The sequence below is a fragment of the Sylvia atricapilla genome, chromosome 5 (genome assembly GCF_009819655.1).
Source record: "Sylvia atricapilla isolate bSylAtr1 chromosome 5, bSylAtr1.pri, whole genome shotgun sequence".
In the NCBI taxonomy this organism is placed as follows: domain Eukaryota; kingdom Metazoa; phylum Chordata; class Aves; order Passeriformes; family Sylviidae; genus Sylvia; species Sylvia atricapilla.
In genome coordinates, this window is record NC_089144.1 from 15163111 (window position 1) to 15190683 (window position 27573).

A 27573-nucleotide genomic window follows, 5' to 3' on the forward strand; every position below is an offset into this window, starting at 1 on the left:
ACTTACCCAACAGCGAGGGGTAGGAAAGATGTCAGCCATTGCTGCCATGTGTGCTATTCAGTTGAGAGAAGTTTACTTCACAAATTAAACTATTCTGACAGCTAAATTATCACATAAAGCCTAAGAGTCCTACTTAAAAGGATCTGCTCTGGAAATAAATGTTTATTGGAAATATATTTTGCTTGGGGATGACAGGATGAAGTTTTGAAAAATCTGTGTTCTCCTGGTTTAACTCCTCTTTTAGCAAAGCAAGCGTTCAAAATACAGCTAAAGTCAAAGGAGACCTGTAGTCTCTTTCAAAGACAGGCCTTCATAAATAATAGCATCTAACCATGAACCTGGTTAATATTTGTTTACAAATGGGTTTATGGAGTTTTTCAAAAAGTCTTTTAGATGGGAATCAAGTTTCTTCTTTATGGTGACCTTCTACTTCTGTAACTTTATTACATAACAGTGCAACGTAACAAGAGGTGCCATTCAGGACACAGCACTTAGCCTGTAAGAAATGTCTACTTCTGCATTATGGTGCCTAAAAACATGTAGAGCTTCCAGCAACACATCCTGCTTTCCTTACTGAAATATTTGCCAGACCTTACCAGAACAACTGACTCACTTAGAGTGTCATATGAGAAAGGACTGTCATGTTTTCAGCTGTTTCTCTATTCCTCTTGTAAATGTTAAATTTAGTCATTGAAAAGTTAACATTTCACATCCGTTCCCAAACAATGCCATAATGAATTATGGCTTGGAAAAAGAATCATATCCTATATACAGCTACATACAACTGTATATAAAAGTATATACTTCAAAAATGCTAGAAAGGTGATAGCTATGACAAGATTTATTCTTTTTTAACAAGCAGAGGTAAATTGTACATGTGTGAAAAGCCTGATTTTGTGTGAAGCATTTTCAAACAAGGTAGCCTAAGGGATTGGAAATCAATGTCATGTGGAGCAACACAAGTGATGGTTTACAGTCTCATCAGCTCCAGAGGAACCCAGCCCCTTTGTTTTGTGATTTTGGCCACTGATCATGTGAGGTGCCTGGACAGATGTGTGCCTAGTACTGTTACCTGCCATCCTCCACAGACAAGAACATCAGTACAGCAAAATGTTCTAGTGTCTGGGATTCTCCTGTATAGCAGGTAACACTTTTCAGCTTTTTACGACACAAGCTGAAGAACATCAGTCTCTAAAGATCTAAGACATGTTTTCTTTATCTCAGTGGTAAAACTTCTTTTCATGCAATGGAAAGAAGTGTTCTAAAAGGTACTTACACCATGCCTAAGCTAGAGTTCTGGCTCTTCAGTTTTGTCTTCCTGTACTACAGTGAAAGGATACCTGGAAGTTTGAAAGGTTAAGGCACCTGTGAACTAAAGAAGGCTACTGCAGTCTGTTAACTAGACAATTTTTAATGGCATTTCTCTGTAATTATAGTGATGATTAGAACAAGTATGTCACGCATAAAAGTTCTATCATAAATGAGAATAATCCTTTAACAGTATCCTTTTCTTTCACACTTTCTCTATAAAAGCATATAAACACTATATAAAGGTATAGTTAATTAGATGGAAAGAGAACTAGCCCAGGTGATTTTTAACTTGAAAAACCATTTGCTCTAATGTTTCACTTAAAAACCACAGCTGAGAATCTTGACTGACGTAAACTGACACAGGTCTGCTGTGTTCAATGAAGTTAGGCTAATTTATGCCACATCTACTACTACTGAAATCAATATTTTAACCTGAATTTTTACATGAGATAAGCACAACATGCTTAGTACCAGCAGTAGCATTGATCCTTCAATTAGTGTTTCTTCAAAGTCATTTTTTCAGGAAAAAATGCTCTTCCATCACTATATATAAATATATGTACATATACATATACATAGAGAGAGAGAGAGAGAGAGAGAGAGAGAGAGAGACAAAATGATAGATGCATAAATGTGTCAGAACAGGATGTTGATTATTTAGAAAATGCACTCTGGATATCTTCTAATATGAAGAAAAGAAGGGATAAAAAAGAGTGGAAAGTATATTTCAGCAAAGTTTTATGAGTTGAACCAAAGATTTTTAAAATACACAGAGTCCGGAAAAAGCAAATATGTTACAGGTGGTAGCATTACATAACTTCATATGCAATAACTTAATGTTTTATGTACATCATAAATCTAAACTGAATTTAAACCTTCTTTATTGATTGAGAAATAACCTGCAAGTAAAGTGGTCCCAGATCTTTTAAGTTTATGCAGTTAAAAATGAGTTTTAATCTGTTGGACAATGACAAGAAACTTAGAATTAGGAGACAATAAAAAACCTGAGTCAGTTCTTCAGACAGCACCTATTAATTTACCTCTGTTGAAGAAATCCTAATGTATTCCTGATGAGGATCTGGCAAACAATTTTGTAAAACTCTTGCAATGCCTGTCTGAGTTTAAAAAAAAAAAAAAGGTACCATAGGGCATTCTGTACACCTCCACCTGTGTGTAAGGGTTAAGTAAATGGAAAATCCTGTTCTTACTGAAACAAGACTGTTCCCTGCTGGTTCACTCAAACCTCCCCAAAGGGAGCCCTGGGGAAAGGGAGCAGGGCTCCTTCCCCCTGCTCAGGCATGCACAGGCAGGTGCATTCTGCATCCTGTTGTGATTTTCTAGAGGGTTTAATGCACTTCTGTGTCTCCCTGTAGTTAGATTTCTTCCTTTCAAGCACAGATCTGACTTGTTTAATTTTGCAACTGTTAAGTACAACATTCCTACACATCCAGCCCTGTTTCCTCAGAAGTCAGTGGGTGCAAAACACAGCTTTACTAATCACTTTCATGTTTTGTCTGGTAATTGGTTTCTTGTATTATATTGCATTATGAGGACAGAATGCCACATATTGCCTAACCCCAGATCCCCAAAGTTTGTGTAGGTGTCTGTGTTAGGTCATCTCCCCTAAACTCATGCACATAAAATGGATGATATCAAGCTTTAAATTTGGCTGCCCTCAGGTATTTTCTGCATATCTACACACCATGTTCTCTCTAAATATGTTCTTTCCTGCTTCCTCATGGCTTACGTGCTTAAAGCCTATTGAAACATTAACTTTATTCTTCCCTCTAAATACTGTGGTTATTCACTTACACATCTGGAATGGATTTAAGCAAAGATTAGTCTGCTTTACTCTTCAGACTGTGGTGTAATTCACAACATATTAGGTTGTATACATTTGTGCACATCATTTTTAATCAGATGCACAGCATGCCATTCATATCCTTTAGCTTTTTATTATTACTTCTGATACTGTACTTCATCAGACTCAATTAAACCTGCCTAGTTCCATCACCAGAAATTATTTTCTTCAGGTATGGAATGGGCTGTGATACACTGCTTCATATCAAAGAGATACTCAACAGATATAACAATTCATATTCCCATTACTTTATGACTATCACATAAAGTAATTTATTTCCTTTCCCCAGTCATAAAAATTGGACCATGTTCCAGCCTCCTGCAGCCTACTCCAATTACTTCCAGAGTCTCCTCTATCACTTGCCACTCTTTTCTTTAAATTTCACTTCTCCACCCTCCAGTTTGGCACAGACTGATTTCCTCTTCTTTGGATTCAGGCAGGTGGGTTACATTCAGAGCTCAGATAAACAAGCAGTCATATTAGAGAGTAGGTACATTCCCAGACTATTTCCCTAATCAGTTCACATTTACCTTTATAAGTGCTTGAAAAATAAATAAGCAGATGGTGAAATCAGTTAATTTTCCACAAGTGTTGTGGCAGAAAAGAAAGCTTCAGGAAGTGTTTTAGATGGCAATTTTTAACTCATAATCAACTGCTTGTCTTTGCTTATAGCTTTACCTTCTTTAGTATGCTAGGGAGGTATAAACTCTACATGATACAGAAGCAATGGCCCTTTGACACGTCCAGTGCTGCTGTCTGACATGAGAACATAAACCATCTGGCTCTCACAGATGCAGTGTGCAGGGGTTAAAATCGTATTCCCCTCATTCATGGTGTCTCTAATAGCTACTGTCAATCAAGCAGACTCCTCTTCCTCATCTCCCACAGGAGGAGCACATTTGAAATTCCTGGGTAGATAGTATGGGAGAGGAAGAAGCAGGCTCTAGCTGAGAGAAAGCACAGATTATTTTTCATTATAGATCTAATAAATGAATTTAGTAATCTGATTTTCACCCTTTCAAGAGACAGAACCTAGGCTGTCTGTTAGATTTGTCAAAGCTCAAGAAGAGGTGGGTACACTGCCTCCTGCCTGCCCCACTTTCTCTGCACATGGGTAGATCTGACCTGAGAAGGCAGTAAACCCTCCTGCACAACTATTCAGAGGATACAGAAACTTGTGTGACTGGAAGGGCAGGTGAAGATGATTTCACTCATATCTTAAGTATGAAAAGGAAAATAAAAGCTAACAGTGTCTGAGGCAATTCAGATAAACACACTCCTGATCTCTCTCATTTGTGAAGATGAAATCAAGAGTCACAAAAATGATTCAGGCTAAAGGAGACTTACAAACTTACTGCATAAATAAAAAAACAAACAAACAAACAACCCCCACACCCAACAATTTAGATTTTGTTTATAGGCAGGGACTGCTAAAAGAAACTAAAACAAGAGTCCTCTTTCACTCCAGGGCCAAACCTACCACTGATTCAAGACTTTAAAAACCCAGAATGTTAAACCAAGGTTAGATCTGGCCTCTCATCTCTGATCATCCTTTCTATAAATCCTTGATAAAGTGTGTGTTAGTTTTATGGTACAGCAATAAAACAGCCAAAAGTAGAAGTAAATGACCTCATACGAGCTATCTCTGTGCAGATAGATTCCCTTGGCAGATAGCCAAGGATTGATTGACACACATCTTACGGAACTAGAGTTAATTAATATGTCTACCAATTCCCAAATGGCTCTCAGGAAGCAGAGAATCTGTTTAATGCAGTAAGCAATGACATACTGTGTGTGGTCAAGAGACAATCACTAATTGCCAAGAATGCATTGTAATAAAGCATTAAAGAATATGAACAAAACCCTTTCTGCTCTGCAGCTCCCTTATCCCTTCAAAACCTTGTTCTTAGAAATCTTAAAGACTTATGTTTCAAATATCAAAAGACATTTTCATAGGGAGAAATAGTTCCCAGACTATGAAGTCAACACCCAAAGGGTCTGTTAATTTTTCTATGAGAAGAAACAGTCATCATTCATTCAACAATGATGTCTTTATTTTCAAGGAAATCTGCAAACCTGAATTGCAGGAGCATAAGGTAACTTGAAAGAGCTGGGTTTTTTGAAGATCACAGAAGCTACAAGTAACACAATTATGGATCCACTAGTAAAACATATGCATAAATGCTGAGAGCACATCAGGAGTCTGACTGCTAAACTGAAACAGTCCACTGAGCAATACCAGGTAAGTCAGACAGAAAATGAAGTAAAGGAAACCAATTTATGTTACAGAAAAACAAAAAACAAGATACTGTCAACAGAAAAACAAGATATTGGCTGTTCTGGAGAGGAAAAGTATTGAAGGGCAGCTCAGAGACATTCTAGTCAAATCTTCAGCCAGGAAAAGTAGCCTAGTCCCATGGCCTCCTGTGAGTGGTTCTGCTTTTTACCAGGGAAGATCATGTTTATCTATTTAGTTATGATGATCACTGACAAAATGGTACAAGAGCTATAGCAAGTACTCTGCAACACTAAACAAAAAATCAGCAAGAGATTAAAAGGAATGAGTGAAAAAAGAGTGATTTATTTTTCCACAAAAAGCTAAAGAAACAAAACCTAGGTGACATATGAAAAATTGTCAGTGTGTTAGGACAAATCTGAGAAGGGAGTTTTATGAAGGTGTAACACTATTTTAATTCTCAGCTGGGAGAAAGCTGAGGTGGTGTCAGACTGCACTGACTGGGAGGAAACTAAAGACAGTGTTTGGCCCAGCAATAAACACAGTGGCTGAACTATCCCTCTTATACCTGGTATTTGTCCCAATTATAAAAAAATAGTACTTTTTAACTTCATGAGCCAGCAAGAATGGGCTTACTTATACTTATTTAAGCCCCTGGGGGAAGAGATGCTGTGCAGGGGAGAAAAGTTAGATTCTGCTGTGATTTATCAACCAGCAGGTCAGCACCTGATTCAGAAGCAAGTCTTACCAGATCTGTTTCCCAAGCCACAGAAACTAGTGAAAATGCATTTTGGCAGGAAGAGATCATGGCTAAACACCAATAAAGATTAAAAAGAGGAAAAAGAAAAATATTGGTTTAAGATAGTTTACCTCAGGATGGCTTCCAACTTCAATATAGGTGCAGACTGGATGAAAAGCCCCTGTTCCACAAGCATACAGGTGGGTTTGGTTGTAAGCCTTAAGCACCTTGATGAAATTAGCACATTCTCTCTGCAAAGAAAAGGAGGAAAAAATTATTCATAGAGTTAATTCGGTGATTCTGACTAATGGGAGCTCTTCTGTGCTAGAGATATATGGCTGAATAAACAAATTTGTAAAGTGTGATCATTTCATGCTGTTCATAAGATTATTTACTGCTAAGCATTTAATAAATAGCCTGATTTAATTTCTCATTTAAATATCTTTGGTTGCTATTTAATAAAGCATCCAACCCTGAAGAAAAGATTACAGAAAAAAAATCCTAATTTTTGCTTCAGACATGCTTCATCTTTGTAATTTATGCTATTGCTGTGTTTGTAAGACAAAACCCATTTATAGAAATGTGTCAGAATGAAATAATGAAGAAAAATGGACCAACTGTTTGCTTGTATTCAATTAAGAAACAATTAGAAGAAAAATGGGCCAGATGGAAGGAGTTGATGAAAAACAAATCATTGATACAGCATTTTTAACAATCATATGAATGCTGCCTCACGCCCAACTGCCTGTGTCTACTGGCCAGTCTTACACATATGAATCCACATGTTAAACTTCCATACAATCATTGAGAGCCCCTAGAATATAAGCTTTGCAAGACTTGGACTTTATGTTTCCTTCCTAAGTGAATTACCCACCATGAGTTATTTTAATTTTCAGCAATTAAAGCTTAATAGCAACACTAACAGTCCCTAGTACAAACATTATCTGTTATCTGTTAACAAAACTGTCATTATTAATGCCTAATATTATTAAAATGGATAGTCGAGATGACAACTTTTTCCATTTGTTTAATATTTTTATTTCAATCAGGTCTAACATAGAAAAGAAATGCCTGTGAGTTGATCTACTAACACAATTGAAAAAAAATGGATTTCAAACAGAAGGAAAATGAGAACAATGAAATTAAGTATTTCCAGTAAAGCTTGTGTTTAAGATGAGGAAAATTTTTCTCTGCGTATTTGATGACTTTTTTGGTACAGTGCTCAACTCTACCCTTCCAAGTAGACCAGCGCCTGTGGAAACACCACCTGAGCTACTGCACCCACAGAAATTTCCCTGACTGGCATCCTCCCTCTCTGTAACTTGCTTGCTCATTAAATCAGATACTCCCAAACACAAAATAAAGGCTCTGCCAGGAAAATGAATGTGCAGTTTGAGGCATGCCTCAGGCCACCACAGGGAAAAGCAATGAACTTACACAGATGAAACAATGATTCCCTGCCTCACACAAAGGACTGTACTGGAATGACATTGCTCTTACAATTTTATTGAATATTTGCATAACAGATAACGGCAATGTATTAAAAAGAGTACCCAGAGAAAAGTGTCCAGAATCTCACTGCACCCCTGACTTACTGCTGTTAACTTATCTTTTCAACAGAGATGGAAGAGAAAACATAGAGATAGTTATGGTAATCCAACAGGAAATTGAAAGAAATAGAGATCGATGTTGCTCTTAATTCTTTCCATTCTGACCTTTCTTAATAAAAACACACACAATTTCTGGTCCATTCCTATTCTTCCCACACACAAGTATAAGCATGAGCATACATTTATTATATTCATGTTTATCCACAGACTGCTTACCACTGTCATATGATAGAGTACTAAGCAAATCCTGGACGTAATTCATAAAAAAAATACATTTCTATATATTTTTTAATGCTGTTGTTCTTTGCTGCTTGAAGTAAAAGAAATATGGAAAACCCATGAAAGTATTAAAAACTTAATACATACAAGAGTAAAATGGGCAAATATCCCAAACTCATGTAACATTAACAAAATTTAAATAGAACCTTCCTTAAATTCTGACATTCTGTGTTTCAGATGTACAATCTGACTTTGATTCCATATAATTTAAAACTGAGTAAGAATGTGTGTGCATTACTAAATAAATCAGAAGTTTCTCACCTAATGTATCTGGCCTGATACAAACACAACACTGTTTCACTAGGACAGTGCTTTGCCTTGTCAGGTTTACTGCATCATGATTTTAAAAATGTCTTTATGATCTACTATTACCCTTTACTAAAGTTTTTAAAATTACCTACCTGAAGAACATGAAGTGTTAGAGGCTGGTGGCCACAAACAAAATGATGTGAGTAGATGGGCTGCACCTACAGCCAGCATGAATAAATTGTGCTGATTTCAGAGGATTTATTCTGATTTACTGCAATACACCACCTGTGACTGTAGATGCACTCAGAATCACGTAAGCACAGAATATTCTGGGTTGGAAGGGACCCACAAGGATCATCAAGTCCAGCTCCTCAGTGAATGGCCCACACGGGGACTGAACACACAGCCTTGGTGTCATTAACACCATTCTCCAACCCACTGAGACCCTTCAGCAGCTTATCTGCGACATACAGCAAGAAGGTATTAGATACCTAATGCCTTAAAGGTGAGATGGAAAACCCTGCTTAGATTAGGGGCAGGAGTCTTCTTTGATTTCTTTGGATGAAATTAAGGTAAGTTCTATCAGCACCTTCACTGAATTATTCCAGATCAGCCTGTGTGAGAAGGTGCATTAACCCTATCATAGCCATGTTTGAACATCCAGTGTTCAGGATTGATAGTAGTATAAATGAGTAAATACCAGTCAAGTGACTTCAAATTTACAATGCATTTCCAAACACACATTTAGCTTATTCATCCCTCTTTTCAAGCTCTCCTAATTCCTTGTACAGGGTGTTTTTTACCTTAGATGTCTGAGAAACACACAACCTAGTTAAACAATGGGGAAGGTAAATACCTACAGCAATAAACCTTTGACTATGACGAATAAATTTGTATAACATTTAAAGTTCCTAGTCCAGTTCAGACTGCTCTTTCAGCTCCCCTCTGTTTTATAGCTGTATAAAGGAACCATTAAGGTCTATTCAGTAAATTCTCATACACCTCTCTACCAGATTAGGTTTCTTTTTATATTTTACATGGTAGTAAAAAAATAAATAAAGAGGGGTATTAAACTACAATAAATGACATCAAAGTAAAGTTACAGTTCTGATTTAAGCCCTTGTCAACTCAGGAAGTTCAAAGTGAAGTTTCTGCCCTGCCTGGGAGACGGTGCTATTCTCCCTGGAACAATAGCAACAGGCACACTGATTTCCATCTCAGGCTCCTTCCTTTGTCTAACTGCGCTCAAGCACAGCTGCACAGGTACACAATTATGTGTGGAAATGTCATATCTGGTCCTTTGATATTCTGAACTTAGCAAGAGTTCACTTTGGTGAATATTGGGGTTTCCTGGTTTATGTGACTATGGGACAAAAAAGCTTTCCACACACCTGTAATAAACCAACTTTAACAGCTTTGAATGATTTGCAGAGACTCAGTCTCAGCAGAGGGATGTGACAAAGAAGATACCAGAGAAAGTGTGTGTGCACTGAAAGCAATCTGGGTCTGCCACTGCGGGAGACTTGGGTGACTGACACTCCCACTCCCATTCTGTTTCCCCATTCCTGTCCTCCCAGGACAGCTGCTGTGGTGGCACTCAGGCAACATCGGCTGTGAAACCTGGCAGGCAGCTCTGCTGGTCCCCACTACGTCAACTCGACTACAAAGCAGCTCCCTAACCCCCTTGGCTGGAGGCCTGGAATGACTTGGGTGTCTCCAACTGGGCTTGTCCCACTTGGCATCAGTGTCTCCCCTGCCAGACCCCCGGGCTAGAACTGTATTGTTGGTGTGCAGGTCTGTGCCAGCAGGACGAGGCATTTCACTGCATGACGGCAGAGTGTAAGGCACTGGAAGGGAGACAAAGACAACAAAAGGCATGTAGCATCTCAGAAAATAGAGCAGACAGGAGAAAGCATCCACCAGAGGAAGAGGAGGTAACCCAGAGGCAGAAGCTTTAAGGAACAAATTCTCAGGGAAGTTCAACACTGCCTGCATATGCATTCAGCCACCCAGTGCTTTTGTGTTCATTTTCATTTTCCCCAAGAAAGGGATGTTGTTCAACGGGGATATAGTCTGGACATATCCATACCCTTTGGATATTGTTCTTTGTCTAGTAAAATAGATGAAGAAAGAAAATTACACTTAAAAATTATTTTCCATATAGAAATAAGGGTTTTTTTCAAACTTGAGAGCAGGGTATTGTGGGAGTTTAAATACTTTTAGCACAATGATGTGAATGAAAATGAATGCAAGGTCTGAAAAATTTTCTGTAGGCAGGAAAGCATTGGATGGGTTATGAAAATAAATGTTAAAGGAGAGGAGCACTGGGATCATCATAGTGAATCATTATAAATTCTTGCTCCTAATAATCTTGTTCATTATAGTGAGCAGCTTAACAGGAGGAAACTTTTCTTGTCTATATGAAGCTAAACACTGGTTTATGCCCTAAAGCTTTAGTTTATATATACATACATAGAGCAGAATGCATAAGTGCTTGCATATGGCATAGAATGATTGAAGTAGATATTCAAAGGGAAAATTAGGTACATCATGTGGGAGTTACTGCAGTCCTCAAAAATACCCATTCATTTATCTACCTATCCCTGGAGAGGATTAATCTTCATTTATATTTCAATAAATGCTCTAAGGTTTCCACAAGAGCTGTAGGTTCTGCCTTTGGCCTTGTACAGAAGTGCTTCTATCTTAAATGCAAGAAACTAAATCCCTGCACCACATCTGAGATGCTTCTAGCACAGCCTGCAAGGTCTTCCTCTCTGTCTCTTTTCTGACACAGAGAACTTCTTTAGATAGCTACTTTTCTATGTATATGACTGCTGGATCTGTGTCTGCAAACAGTTGTGATGGCATGATTGCCAACAACCTAAAAAGTATGGCCAAAGAAATGGTGACATGCAGTAGCTGAAGCAGTACCACAAACCCAGGGCACAATTCAGTTTGTTTCTTTGTTTGAAGGAATGTCGACCACAACCTTCACCAAAGCCCAAGCAGCTCCTACAGGCTTTCCTGGGGTTAGTTTGGTGTATAAGTGCACCAGGGCACCCAGCTGAAGCGATTCTACCTTGTATCTGGGAGTTAAGATATGTTTGGCCACCTGAGGGAACATGCCCCAGAAGTTCATTGGGCACTTCTGAGTGAGAAAAACAATTGAACTTCAGGGACTATAAACATGCTTACACTTCCTCTAGACTAGATTGAGGAAGTTCTGGGGTTCAGATCCTCAGTTCCACGCTGATGATTTAATGAAATGAGAGTGGCTAAAGGAGTTTGCATCATACTTCAGTAACACAGCCACAGCACCAACTCAGCTGCAAATTCTCCTGTGCTAAAGTCCTACTCGTAAAACAAGTGAAGAAATTATTAGACTGTCACATTCAGAGTGTGAATTAAAGTCAAAGAGGTCCAGTGTCCCTGGGCAGGTACCTTAACTCAAAATTTTAGTTCCAAATCCTATACCAGCTATAAGGGCAGAGGGCCTGTCTTGAAGAGGAGATAAAGTGTTAATTAGGTTTTCCAGAAAGGCACTATATGAAGATCAATGTATCTGACTTACAAACCAAACACACAGATTTATTTTTTAAGAATTTTCTAATATTTATATATCAAGTTGATAGAAGGGCTTATGCAGAGAGAGATTAGCCTGAAAAAATAAATTACAAAGAAAATGTCTGCAACCAAAAGAATAAGAGCCAAATGCAGAAAGATTGAAAAACAAACAGTAAAGATATGTAACACTGATTAGGCTGTGTTATGCAGTCTTTTCCCGGACAGTTACAAAAATAAAGTCCATCCATCTGTCAAAACATCTGCTCCGTGTATGAAAATTAAAACAGAATTTAGGTGGGGTTTATGAGTTTCCAGTAATTATCTGTTCTCCAGAAGCCTGGAAGTTACGTCTTTCAATCTGGATTACTAATGAAGCAAAGAGTTTTTAATTACATCTTTTTAAGTTGAAGGATAAGTCCCTGTGACTAACTAATATCCATATTTTTCTCCTTCTTTTAAGAAAGTGGTTCCATTTTTTAAGCCAATAGTGATGTCCATACTGCTTCTTAGATATTGCAGCAAATGCAAATGGCCAGATTATGCATGGCAGTAAGTAGAAGGCTAAATGATCCTTTACAGTATCATTAGCTTCAACAGTTTTCTGCTGATTTAATCCAGATAAGCATCAGACTCAGTAATGCATTCTTCCTTTATATCTGTCTTCCCACACACCCAAGTGATTAAAATATCATAAGATTTTGTCTGAACTGGATGGACAAGAGGATTTAGAACTATCATCTAACAGCTGGACAAGCAAAATAAATATGTTTTGTGTCTTAAATCAAAATGGATGGACAGGTTTCATATAAAGTTCCATGCATGAGGTTAATTATTGTGTTCACTTTTTTTTCTTTCTTCTGTCCCATTAGTCAAATTTTCAAGTGATGAGGTCAGGGATACCCGTGGAGAATAAGTAATCCCTGATATTACTGCTGTCATTCAAATTCCTCACACTGCTGAAAGATGTTCTGGACTTATCAGGGAACTTTTTTAACTTCTCAGTTTTGCTGGTGGGCTACTGCCGGCTGCCATCAGTTCAGTCGGTACTGGCAGATATCTTTTTCAGCATGGAGCAGCATTGTTTCAAGGAAAATATTTCTGAAGTGTTAGTGCAATAAATATATGTGTGATTGCCATGTACACAGATGATGGATTCTAAGCTAGACCCAGCAAAGACTTCAACATGTCAGCAAGCATGGGCGAGGAAGCCTCTTCAGGGTGAGCTCTGCATCATGTGTGCTTTCACAGCTCCTGCTGTTTGAGTGTAAGATTCTGTAAAATGCAATGACATTATTTAAAAATTATTGCTGTGCCCCTCTTTTTATTACAGTAACATTTGGAAAAATACTGGTCCAGGTGCACAGCTGGCTTAAACAGCTCCAGAATAAGCAGTGAACAAAGCAAATTATTTGGGTCCTGTTAAAATGAAATGGTCTTTTAAAATTTTATTTTATTGGAGTAAGCTGGTTGGCAACAGTGCTGCAAAGCTATTGTGTTAATGTTGGCAGGAACAGGAAAGTCCCCAAGTTCTGAGAGCTGCGTGCAGGCCCTAATGGGTGGGGAAATCCTGCCTGGCACCTGTACTCCATGAGATAACCTTCCAGCTGAACCTGTATAGGCAGGTGCATGATTTTAGAGTGGGGGAGGACAGTTGGCATGAAAACATTTGCAAACTGTGATTTATGACTGTGTACCCCCCACAGCTGGGATCAATACTATCATTTGCATCCATTTATGTCATTATTGTTCCTTGCAATTAGCAAGAATCAATGTTTTACAGTCTTACCCTCTGAAGAAGCTGGTCTGCAGAGCTGAGTGAAGCAAGTTGAGCAGTTGAAGTACTGGGGTCTGTGCTACAGAAAGGGGTCTCTATTAACTTATTACTTGGTAGTTACATCCCCCATTTTTCAAAGCCTTACAAGCAGTGTGCACTTGATCACACACACACACACAAATCCAATACAAACAAAGACTACATCTAATTTTTAAAAGCTGACAGATCTCCAGATTCAGTGGCCCTTATGGCTGTGATCTACAGGACTTTATATGGTATTGTGATCTGGGGGATCTGACTCCTTTGGAGATGCCATAAATGACTACACTTAGGCATGGTGACCACTGCTAGCATTGCACACAAACCATTGATTAGTTTCATACCTAAATTTTCCTCTGTTGACAAGATATGTCCTGAGAAACTTCAGACTGATGAGGGTAGATAAGACATTTTCTGTTGCATAGTACAGACTACTGTGCTTCCAGTTATCTTTCCAATTAAGTTATGCCTGTTATCTGTCTGATTTTTTGATATGACAAGAGTTCTTGAGAATATTTAAAGTGTATAATTTACTCAAGTTGCAGGATGTCTGCATGAATTTAAACCATTAAAGCATTAAGACAAGAAAAGAGAAACAAAGAAAGCAGATTATTAAAAAAAGCCAGCAAAAAGAAAAAAAAAAAAAAAAAAGGCGGATATATCCTGATTCCTTCAAGCTACAAAACTGCAAGCCATATTAGCAAACAGTTGTACTGTCAGCACACTTGCACAGCAGATGGAAAGCTTCTCTGGTTCTGCCTTTGTGTTACTGAGGGTAAAACACAAAATGTCTCCCTGCCTCTCTACCCACCCACCTGGAAATCTGGGTCACTGCTGGCATTTGGTCATTTGGCCCAGGGTTTAGCACTAAGCCTAAGCACAGAGGTAGCTGAGCTGGGTGGGATTCTCCCCAGGGCCCATCCTGAAAACAATCTTAATCCAAAAGCCATTAAAAGAAGTCATTAGAAGCCATGCTTTGTAGATTCCTCCCTTGACATATCAGACCTCTAAACCTTTGTCATTAGCATTAACCATTTGACCTAGTGATCTTTGGAAGTAAAATTTCTACAACTTTTTCTGCATTCAGTACGTTCAAATTGCAAGATATGTTTCAAGCCCTGAAATTGTCCTTCAGCAGATGCATATAATAAAATTTCCAGACCTGTGAACAACTAGAGGGATGCCAAGAAAAGGCTTCAGCACAAAATACCTGATTTAATGACTATATCATATTTTTTTACATCTGGTTGATGCACAGTTAACAAGACAAACCAAAGTCTTCTGTGGATGCATTCCAGCAAACAAGTAGAATTAAGGTTTTGTAGGCATTGGATGACTGTTGTACATGAAACCTTTCCTGGAGGTCTAGCAAGCTTCCTTTGTTTTGAATTGTTATGTTTTTCAGCAGTATGCACTTCCTACAGTACAGAACAAATTTATTTAAGGAACAGAAGAGTATTTTAGAAATAACTCAAAATATTGGGAAGTTTTGAGGTCAAGCAGAAGCCAGCTCTTTTCTGACCATAACTTTAAAAAAACCTCTTTTGTTCTATAGAGTAAACTTGCCCCACAATATGAGCACAGTTTTATTAGCAAAGAAATGAACACTAATGTTGGGTTTCAGCTCAGGCAGTCTCACCAAGCCCAGCAGCAATTTAAGTTGCAACCACAGCCTAGATCTAAGGAGTCTCTCTCATCTCTCTCTTCCATCTGGGTGGAGTAATCACCTGTCTCCTGGAGAAATCAGATTACACCCCGCCTTTCCGAATTGGATCAACACCTGCTAATTGGGTGGAGTAGCTCAGACAAACGGGTTGCCAAGCCTCTTACAGGCACGTAAGATACTGAGGCTCCAGATCAGTCAGCTTGCCTTTCTCCAGCACAGTACAGACATATCCTCTAATGACTTCCACTCACAGCCACCTCAGATAAGCACACTCCAAACTTGTGTGTTGAAAGTGAAGGTAAAGCCATGAGGTGTTGAAATGAAAAAAACCTCTGTGGCATCTCCAAGGGGCAGCTGCTTAGCAGTGTGCGTGACTGTAAATAAATACACTGTGTAAGCTACTCTAGGAGGTTAACACATGTCTTACTGTGGGAAGCTGGAAATTTCTGTGGGGATATTAAACTGCTGTGACACCGCAAAGAGATGCTGAACCAGAGAAACTTTAAGTGACAGAAGCTTAAAATTCCCAGTCAGTAAAAATTTGGCACCCAAGTGAAATTGCTGAAATGTGAATTTGTTGAATGGTTTTGGTGGGGTTTTTGTTATCTTTTTGTTGGTTGGATTTTTTTCTTTGCCTATATCTATATTTATGATACATGTATAGTAACCTAAAGTTTTCAGAAAATGTTAATCTGAAAAAAATTACCTAGAGGAATAAGAGATTAATAGATTATTTAAAACAACAGAGATTGCACCATTCAGTCAGAAGAAGAATAAACAAAAAAAAGTAAGAGAAAAAATAGCAGATTATTTCCTAGGTAATTTTAAGAACTTTCCCTTTAGTTCTCTGAGTTACTACAAAAGAGAAAAAGACAGTATTTAAACTTATGTGCAGCAGGAAGGAATTTAGTAAATCTATTTTTGGTGTATGTAAACAAGAAAATTACAGAAAAAATTAGTTCTGGCATAAATTAATAGTTATATAGTGACTATGTCTTGTATGTGATCTGGGGTATGTGATCTTTCAGAGCAGACCTATCCTCACTTATAAAATTAACTTTTATTAAAACAATTGATAATCACAAAGAAAATAGACACAATATAAAGCAAATGTACAGGAAAAAAGGGTGACTGGCACCAAAGAAAAGGCTTTTCTTTAACTTCATGAGCTCCAAATTGAAGCCCTGAAACAAAACAAGGACTAAATATATCTATCATTTCTACCAGTCATCCAGTTAATGTGTTTTTCTGGAAAGAAATGTATGAAGAATAAATTTACTCTGTCCATCTTGGGGTGCAGTAAATCATAACATGGAATTACCCAACGTTTTGAAACAGCAATAGCTGGAAACACAGCCATAAATAATTCTCAGACTTTGTCAAGGCCAAATGAGGGCTCATGAGGAACACATATTGATAGAAAATTAAACCCCATAATTGTGGAAAGATTTTTTTCCTTCGTTTCTCCTTTACTTCCCCTTTTCTAACCCTGAAATTGCATTTCAAAAGCAACAAAGAAAACATTTCTGCAAGACTGCGTTAAATCTGCTGAATATTAAATTTCCTTCAGAAGCAAATTTCTATAGTCACACCTATAACAGAAAAATGAGCCCAAAATTGGAAAATTAGTTTTCTCCTTGATCTATATCAATTTTTTCCCCATACTGAAAGACTTAAATGACTTCTCGTGATACATATATGGGTAAAATATGAAAATATGAACAACTGCCAACTTAATTGTTCCTCTTTCTAAGGGCACAAGTTATTACCTTACAGTAACTGATTTTCCTTGGTCAGTTCATAGAAAGAAATATATGCAAATGCCTAAATGAACACAAGCTGTGGGATCAACATCTGAAATACACCATAAATAAGGCTTTATGCTGATGTGTTATGGGGGTCCATCAAAGAACTGGAGCTGGCACAACCAGAAGTTCCTGGGGGGGACAGGTCAGCTTGAGAGCTCCACAGGACTTAGAAAGATTCCAACGTCCTTAACTCCTTTTTTACCAAGCCCAGTTCACCTCTGAGTAGTTGTAGGTTTTGAGGGGTTTTTTTTCCCCCCATCTTTCTCTTTTGTTTGTAGTCTATGCACAGCAGTTTTCTGAAGCAGCAGTATTACAGCTGCATACTGCTCGCCAAAGTCTCATTCTCTCATCTCCCAAATGGTAAGGAATGCTTTGGTAGGAAATTGTGCCCACATTAAAGAACACAGACAAGAAGAAGGGGTGAGCAACCCTGAAGCTAAAAAAACCCCATCACACTAACTGGGACAGTGGACAGAATAAGAAGGAATATGCTCTGACACTATTTATCTTACATATGCCACAAAAAACACTTCTTCTTGTAGTAGGTCATACTGAGAGTAAATTCTATCCCCAAACACATTTGAGACCTGTTGTTTTGGGTTTTTACTCATTTTCCCCTTCTTCTCAGGAGACATTCACCTTTCTCTTTTCTCCATGTTGGATGGGCATCCTGGGTCTTTAGGCTTTGCTAAAGAATTTTACTGCTGTGCTGGAGAGCAGAAGCCAGAAAGGAAAAAGGGATGGCAATGAAGGTTGATGGTAGAAAAGCTGGAAATTTGGCTGTAGATGTCCTCAAAGGAAGAGCCCTGACAGAAAGGAATGAACTTGTCTTTGGCACACCCAAAGGGCCATAGGTAATTTGACTGGAAAAATTGTGCCTGTCAGATGAATTTAGAAACATGCTTTCTAGATCCAGCCAGCACTGTAAATTTAATTTTCAAATTCCTTCTTCAGATCTTTGTTTACAATAACAGATGAAAAAAATTACTTTTACTTTCTTCCTCTATGTTCTTCTACTTTCCCTAAGGCAACAGCAGTAATAAAATGAGTTAAAGGGACTCACGTTCTATTATTGCCAACTATGTTTTTTCCAAAGTATCACCAGATATGGCTGAGGGACACTTGTTGAGTCACTTTTTACTCTCTGAGTTCTTTTTTTTTTTTTTTCCTTTTTCTCCAAATTAAATCATTCCACAAGCCTACAGATCAGTCCTCTGCCTTCCTATATTTTAGGGAGGGGATGGAAAACTTTAAAGAAAGTACGAACTAAGATGGCATATGAACACTTTGGCTTTAAATATTACTGTAACAAATGACATGATGAATTAAATTACAGTCATGTGACTCTACTTGCATAAACAATAAATTGAATAATTAAGTGCTATCCACACTTGAATGCAAAGAAGCATGCACAGAATATGGCTATGTCATAAAAAATATGTGTAAAGAGCCCTGCTGTTTTGTCACTGGAAATAGGTTTCTGATCTAAAGTGATTCCAAATTGCTGTCAAGAGAACTATTAAGTATTAAAAAATTAAACACAGTTGGAATCAGGTGAGAGATAATAACTAGGTAAAATTTAATTGCAATTAAATAGCCCAGGTAGATGCCTATCTCCTGTAAATTATAATACAGTCAGCACTTACCCACATGAAAATGTGCTGGTACACTTCAGCTGTGTACACAAAAGTGTAACTCTTTCTGGACCTGTATGGAGTAACTACGTTCATGTGACAGAGCAGACGTAGAAACCTGCTGCTACCAAGTAAAAGTACTTGGAACTCTTTGTATCTATTTATATCTGCACATCGATGTATCTTTCTCACCAGAAACATCCAGGGAGAAGCTGATATCCTACAGTGCGCAAAGTGCGTGTCTGTCATCGTGCAGCTTGTCCTATGTGACTTTGTTAAAGCACCTACTGAAATTTTATACGTGTCAAGGCCAGAAGCGATTGTTTCAACTATTTAATTTGACCTGGAATCTTTACAAGTGGCTAAAAAAATTTGATAGTCAAACCACACTTGAAAATAACATCCTAAGGTGCCCTTCAAGAGCACATATTTTAAGCTTTCAGGTCATAGAAACCTATTGTACTTTTTAATAGGAATTTCTCTGATTAATTGTGAATTGTGTAATTTGTGAACTGCTACAGTGCAAATCTAATGCAGAGATGTATTTAAACAGCAATGGCAAATTAACAGTTAAAGGACTAAATAACATTTCCAGTCAGGAGCATATCTTTGCCCTATGCCTACCTGCAAAACTGACTACTGTTTTGATAACTTCTGTAAACCATCAAGCTTTGCTTTTCTGGCTTATGATATCCCAGGAATGTCAGAATGAAATTGTAGCTTTTTTTTTTTTTTTTTTCTCTCTCTGTTAGTTACCTGTTATTTATCCCACATTTAACGTAGAGGTTGCCTTGTGTATTTGTAGGAGCCCAGGTGACTGTTATCTTTTAAAATGAAATATTGAGGCTCACCAGTGAGGAATATGACTAGCAGCATGAATGTTCACTAAGTTTAGTATAAAAACTGAGAATTATTCTGTAGAGACTTGGTCTTCTTTGATCATTACCAAGGTCTGGCCAGGAATCGTGAGAAATATTCACAGGGCTAACAGAAACCAGAATAGATCAAATAAGACACTAAAGTCCAGAATGGCAAGAAATCCTCACAGAATTACTCATTTAGTTGAATTACGTAAGCAAATATCTCATTTATTATTTATAGCCTTTAATTTTTCATGAACAATGTTATTTTGGTGCTTGTGATACTCTATACTGAGGAAATGGAAATATATTGTAATAGTAAGTACTTACATGGGTCAGTAATTATGATTTTATTGGAAAAAAAAATCTGTATTTTGAGGAAAAGCATGGCAGTTAACCTTTTTCGGAGAAGTCCTGCTCTAAGAAGATATTGCATGGATGGGGGCAGGGAGTCTTTCAGCAACTTTTCTCAGCTTACTCATATGGAAAAAAATCTCAAGCACACTTTAAAAGTTTTATCTACCTAAACAGTGAGCAAAGCTTAAGCAATTAACATATACTAAGCCCTGTAAGAACAGAAATTAAAATGACTGTTTAAGTAACAAAGGGGTAGGAGGAATAGGCCCCACTGGCTGCTCTCCGCAAATCCCGTGTGGACCATCCTGAGCCACGAACCTGCTGTGCTGAGACAGGCATGACTGACAGCACCAGGATGAGGAATCCCTCTGAAGGAGTGAAAACAACGCTGAATTACCTCTTATAATTATGAGAGGAAATCTCAGAGGTCATAGCTGAGGTTAGCAGTGGGGCAGGGCTGGGGCTGTGCTTGTGCTGCAGCTGCTGCAGTGCACCTGGCCCATTAGTGGGGACTTGCATTTTCAGCACCGACTCACCCTGGAGATCAATAATTAAAAGGAGGGTTTTTTAAAAAAAGACCTCAATGCAGAAGTATAGACTGTCACATAGAAAGTTTTGAACCATCACAAGTGAGGAGTATATAATATCTTAGAAGTGGTACATGCTGAAAGCAGTATTGTATCAAGCCTGGTTTATGTCACTTTATTTGTCCTCTTTTTCTCCTGTTTCTTCTAATGAGAGTCTGTTGAGTTATTTTTATGGCCTTTATATTTCACACTCCCAAGGTACTGACAATGGCTTTAAGGAATGAATAAGAGAGGAATAATAAGTTTTTTAAATTATCTGTAGTTACAGTTAAAGCAGTTGCATTAAATATGTTGCTTGTAATGCACTGTTTTACGGCAAGGTAGCTGTAAATATTTAAAGATAATTTTCTGATTGTATTAAGATACGTATTCCCGCTTTCTAATTGCCTAGGTTTTTATTTTATTTTTACTTACTCCTGTAGAGAACCCTAAAATTACAAAAAAACCCCCCAAAAAATAAAAAAATAAAAAAATAAATAAATAAAAAAAAAAAAAAATAAAAACAAACCACAAACCCAAAAAACCCCACCCCAAACAGCCTTACAGGATCTAACCTTACAGGATCTACTGGCAGGCTCACACACCGCACTGCAGAGTGGTGTGGGCTTCACCTACCCGTGATCAGCAGGTGTAACTGCTCCTATCACAGGAAGCAAAAGAATCAAGGTGAATAAAAGTTACAGTATAAGCAGTCCTCTCAAGCTCATCACAGTTAGATGGGGACCTGATCCTCCCAGTTTACTCCAGAATGCGTGTCTCTATAATTTTAAACAGCTAAGCTGAATTAGAATCAGCTTAGTGAAATATATAAAGCATACTCTTTCTTACTACGGTGAATTTCCAAAAATAATTATTAAAAAAAAAAATAGAATATACTTTCATGCTAGGTACAGAATCTCTTCTTAGTTTTCTAGCCTTTTACTCCAGTCATGAAAAAAAAACCTACTTAATGATGTATTATGTCATAATACTTCACATGAGATGAAGCAGGAAAGTTAGTTAATTTGCTCATATATTTAACATTAGCCCCTCTTTTTCACACTGAATACTAGATATTCTATGCTTCACCTTGCAAAGTACTCCAGAAAATTATTTGTGGACACGAGCATGGATTACTTTAAAACCATTATTTCTGTGTAATGAGATATCCTAGGTATCTGGCTTTCAGCTGTCCCCTCACATATTTAGCTTAGCCCATATTTCTTACTTTTTACCCAATCTACCTCTACTGTTCCCAGATGGCATTTTTGAAGAGAACTGTCCTCTATGGCCTAGGTAAAGACTGATGAGACTATTTTTATTATGACCTAGGAAATTATTCAAATGGAGCTCTCCAGAGGCATATGGTTGGCATTATGAATATTTTACAGAATCATCTCTGAAAATCAGGCCAATAGCGTATACACACGGGGCCAAGTTCCACTCTCACTTATACCTTGGCAACCACGCTGATTTCCCATTTGGCTTTGCTATGCAAGTATTTGTTTGGCTTATTGCATGCATGTATTTTTCATCTGTTTCCCCCCTTCTTCAGCCCTGTTTCCCACACTGTTCCTATAAAGAAGACAGTTCCTGTCAGTGTGGAATGATTGCTATTTGGGGGCTACTGGCTATGTCTCTCTTACCTCATAAATACAGGGAATATGATGTACACAGGAAGGAAGGAAAATGTTCAGAAAATGATGCCTGGTGTAGCAATGTCCTTCCTGAGGCACTGAAACTGGTGCAGAATATTTACACCACCTTGACCTCAATATTGCTATGAACTCCATACAGGAAAGGGATCTGGGGAACCCACTGGCTCCAGAGATATGCTACAAAAAGAAAGCACTTCTTGGAACTCCCTTGAGGACTGGGACCTGGAGCAGGGCAAAAATGGGTCAAAACATGATGTACCTTCTCATCAGGAGATGAGTATGCAAGGGTTAATATTTCTCATTCTGATATTTCTTCTTTCTTACTGATTTTTTTTTTCCTTTGGTGTATAAATTCTATTTCATCTGCATGATTTCCATTTATAAATTGAAATCCTTGGTAATGAAGACAAAATTTCTATATAAGAGGATTGAGAAAACTCACGAGTGAAGTTATGACTAGAAGTGTCACCTTAGAGATTAGGGAAAAATACTTTAAGAATTAACACAGTAGGACACAATAAAATATTTACAATGTTTTATAAAAGGGGAAAAAATGCTAAAAAGATTTGTACTTACGACAATATCTTTTCCAGCCCACTTGCACTCATCCCTTCGGGAATGTGATACAGGCCAAACAATCTAAAGACACAAAACAAAAATCACATTGTGTTATTTCATGCATCAGCATTCACAAACTGCAGGCCAAATGCTTACAGAGTCCCTTTATCCAGTTTATCTTCCCCCCATTCTTTTCCTTATTTCATTTATTTCTTAAAATTAAATACTGGGAACAAAAAACAGGAATAATAGATGTCATAGTAAAAAACAATATTGAAGTCTGCATTGTGAATTTCAGCTGTGCATCTCCAGTCCTAATAGTAAGAGGGTTGACTCTCCATTGAGTGTTCTTTTAATCTTTTAAATCTCATGTAATGGAAATACAATCTCACATTAAGAGTCCCAGCATCAGAATGAGGTGTTTGCCTCTTCAGTGTATCTAATAGTTCACTATTTTGCTAGTTCAGTTACTTAAATAATAAAAAAGGAGCCACAGTATTTGACAAATATTGTACTATCAAAATAGAAATGTTTATGCTGTTTCTATAGAGCCACCTAACACAACTAATCCTAAATCTAGGTTTTCTGTAGTGTTTGCTTAGCAGAAAATGGATCTCACCTCATACCGAGAAAATCCAGAGACCCTCACAGTCAATTATTCATGTTTCTTTGAAAAGCTTTTAGGAATTACATATAGAATAAAACATGATCTTCCCATAAAATGCCAGGCTATTCATTTGGGAGCCTCAGATAATGCAATATGAATGGCCTTAAGTCTGGATTACAGTCTTGGTGTTCAATATAGTTTGTTCATAGGAAGCAAAAGGCAAAATATTAAAAAAAAAAAAAAAAAGATGGAATGTGGATGAATGAAGGGGTCAAAGGAGATGTTGTGGATGATGTTTGAAGATAAAGTTTGAAATATTTTTTAAATTCAAGATTTTCTTAATAAAGTCCAAACAGCAATCGAACATTGTAAGTATATAAAATAAGGCTGAAAATTTTATGAGCATGTTCTCTCTCAGAGGATTCCCACTACTTCCTGTTGCTATTCTAAGCTTAAAATGTGCAGAGATGTGAAAATTTAAATTTACTAGGTTGAAAAACATTAACCAAACTTCTCAGATATCCCAAAAGGACCGGTTCAAGTTTAGTTCAAGTTTTGGGCAAAAATCTCAGTAGTTTTCAAACCAGTGTATTTCAAGTCAGATTTCTTTTTCCTTTATTTTAAACTAAAACCTTTTCCTCTAATTTGGTTTAAAAGACAGCTAAGTCAAACTGGTTTCAGTGCATTGAAAGATTTGGTTTTTGGAGTTTTGATGTTGGCATCAGCATTTAGATAGAAACCTGAGGAATTTTCCAAGATGGTGGAAGCAAAAAACAGAGCTCAAGTGCAGCACTGGCTGTATTTTAATTTTGATTGAAGTTTCTTATATGACTCTCCTGTCTATAATAAATGGATCCCCAAACTCTTAAAGTCTTTTGCCTATTCTTAAATCTAGTCTAAATTCTCTAAGTCTGTTGCTAACATATATTTCCATGTTAATGACAGAAAATATTTATTTAATATTTTAATATTTGTATATAAAGTCAAACAGTGTTCTAAAAGTATCTGAATATATATGTATGTAAAATACAATCACTCCCCTTCTACAGAGCTGTTTTCTGCAATGGAAACACCTTCTTTCCTTTAATTATTCCAGATGTTTTGCACATTAAGCTATTGATCCCTCAGAGAATTCAAATAAATAGCTAGTTTCCTTTATAGCTGCTCTAAAGAGAATACAAAAGAAAATACTCTGTTTTCCTTTTATCCTCTTATCCTTAGAGAATACAAATGAATAGCCTGTCTTCCCTCTGAACAGAAAACACAAGGTATTTATTGCTATCATCTTAGGAAGCTAATAGTCAAACGGCCAAAAGGTCAGGAACACTAAGAAAAAAAAATAATCCCTGGGTACTGAAGCAATATATCTTTCATAAAAGGGTACTCTCTGGATTTTAAAATGTGCCATCAAAATACTTAATATAACAAATCAAACCTCCATCCCATTGTTTACCTCTTAGCATTTTGTCTTACTTAAACAAAGGAAAACTTAATTATTCATTTGGACTCCAACAAAAGAATGACACTAAACTGCCTGTCAGCTTTTAATCAGTCACCAACTTTTACTGGAAAATTACAATCTCCCTTAAGAACAGCAATATTTTATGGACTTGTTCCTCTTTTATTAATACTGAATCTGATTTGGTTCAAAAGCATTAGAGCAGAGTGCCTACAAGTGCTGAGTTAAAAAAGAAAAATCAACACTTGGACTCCCAAACAGCTTCTTTTATCTGCAGAGAAATACAGAGCAGTAAGGCCTTTCTGTTTAAACTGCCATAATAGATGCTTGGCTCTTTTAGCAGTTGCCACGAAAGTATGTCCTGCTTGGGAAATAGCTGGATTAATCACTTATCATTTACTTCTTTTTTGTAGTCTGAAAAAAAATATTGTAGATTATATAGTCAAAGGTCACAAACTCGTTATAAATTTCTTTTCATAGAGTCAGCAAATATTTTTGTCGTAATAGTATTCCTGACATCCAAACACTTACTACATAATTTCAGCAGTGCACAACCTAGTCTGAGTAATAACGAGTCTTTAACATTAAAAGTACATATTTACATTGCACAGAACATGAACGAACGTACCTTTTGATATTCCTTGATGTTAACCAGGTTGAAAGAAAATATGTGATCCTTTGCTCCAACATACAGCCGCCCACGTTCTTCGTCCAAGAGGAAAGTATGGTAACTGGAGCTATTAGCTAGTCCATTGAAATTGATTATATTGTTGGATTCCAACATTTCTGTAAGATAAACGTAATACTTCTGTTGTTAACATGGTCAAATGAAATAGAGACTCATATTTTGACTTGCACAGATATCATTTTAGGAATTTGTGCTTATGGCATAGAAACAAGTGAAAGCATTATTTACACAGGCCCCTGGATGTTTTTATTTCATAAACTGCTTATGAGATTCAGCTCTACAATGAGGTCAAAACAACAGTGAAATCAATTAAAAACCTGTATGAGTTTTAGGTGGTAAAATTCTATCCATGTAGCTCAACAACCGTTGGACAAAGTTCAATTTTGTTCAATCAATGAGATTTGTAAGGATAAGCCTGGGGATAACTGGCTGAAAACCACATCTAAACAAAAAATCTATTTCCAGCAGAAGAAACTAATTCATAAAGATCTCTAAGTTATGAGAAAGGGATAAGAATGACTAGCTGATGAGATAAAATAACATGTAGCACCTATCCTTAAATATATTATAGTCTAAGCTTTCTCACACAGGCAGCATGTTGTTCCTTTGCCTGGAACAAGAATTTACCTAGAGAAATTAACCTTCCCTTGAGTTTTTAAACTCAAGAGTAATTTTCTAGTTCTGACATTCCTCACAGAGATTTACACTTGCCATGGACAGGACTTTTTTAAGTACAAGGATCTGCGGAATCATCTCAGCTATATAAACACTAACAAAGTAATGTGCATTTTACAGAAAAATGTTCTTACTGTAAGTTCACATAGACTGTAATAGTATATATATATTCATGAGAAAACACTTCCTTTATGCCTATGTATATTCATATTGAGACCAAAACCAAAGCACCATTTTAAGGCATGTCTCCACTAGTAAGTCATCGATAAAAAAGTTTCCTGGTGATGACAAATCCTCCATGGTTCAAGCCCTGAGCTTATGAATCATGAAGACAAACATCCAGCTTTAGGTGCAGGAGCAGTTCCATTGACAGAGCCATGAAGACAAATGAGAAAGGGAGTGAACACATCAGCATCCAATGCTGAACACATCAGCATCCTTACCCAAGAGGGCATGGCCTGAGCTTCAGGTATGTAATGTACGCATCAATTCTGCCACATATGCAAGCCAAGGGTGTATGTAACTCCTCTCAGACGACATGCCAAATGCCTGGATGTCTAGGAATCTCCTAACAGTGTAGCTACCTTTCATGGCTTTTCAGTTTTCAGCAAGATCACTCCCATTTTCCACCATTATTCCAACTGAGAAGTAAGATAGCACCCCATAAACTGATGGAAATCAAGGAGAAACTTCTGTTAAAACAAAAGTTTCTGCCTAGTTTTCAACTCCTTTCCCTCTTTTTAACTCATTCTTTTGTATTAACAAGGAAGATGTTAGGCGGGGGATTTCTGGACCTAGGTAATAGTGATACTTATGATTTTACAGAATTTCACACCTGCAGCTTTATAGCTCTGCAGATGTTAAACCTATTTTTGATGTTCACTTATACCAGGCAGATTTTGAAGCAGGTTGAAACTCTGCAAAAACATTAGTAGGCAATATATTCAAGGAAGACAAACACTGTTAGTTTCATACCATTTGAGATAGCTTTCAGCTTTAGTATTCTTTATATTTATTTGGAAAAAACTCTCACTACCACCAAAAATAGCTAATTTGTGTAGCAGTCTAACAAAGCATCGGAGCAGACATCATATTTTGTTCCTTATTCTACACTTTTTGTCACTAAATATAACTATACATTTATATCACAACCTTGTACTGCTCAAGACTGAAGTTCACTTTTAAAAAATTATTTTTCTTTTAAATGTAACAATCAAATTACCTCAAGTAGTCTTGTCAAAATAATTCTTATGGCATCCTGCCAAGTTCTAGAATTTGACTCTATTGTCCTCCAGTTCACTTATTTGCATTTTGTAAGAGACTTTACTAATTCTCTTTACTCTGTAATGACTGATTCAGATGTTGAATGTCAACT

At 37.2% G+C, this 27573-nt stretch overlaps 1 protein-coding gene across 1 annotated transcript in view; it reads right to left on the reverse strand.

Annotated features, from left to right (window-relative positions):
- The window catches only part of SEMA3A (semaphorin 3A), a 165567-nt gene that overhangs the window by 91896 nt on the left and 46098 nt on the right, over nucleotides 1-27573 (reverse strand). The window contains exons 2-4 of the mRNA XM_066318760.1: nucleotides 25464-25621; nucleotides 22788-22850; nucleotides 6279-6398 (exon numbers count right to left, since the gene is read on the reverse strand). Of these exons, the coding sequence (XP_066174857.1) occupies nucleotides 6279-6398; nucleotides 22788-22850; nucleotides 25464-25621 (341 nt within the window). The remainder of the gene's footprint in view (nucleotides 1-6278; nucleotides 6399-22787; nucleotides 22851-25463; nucleotides 25622-27573) is intronic.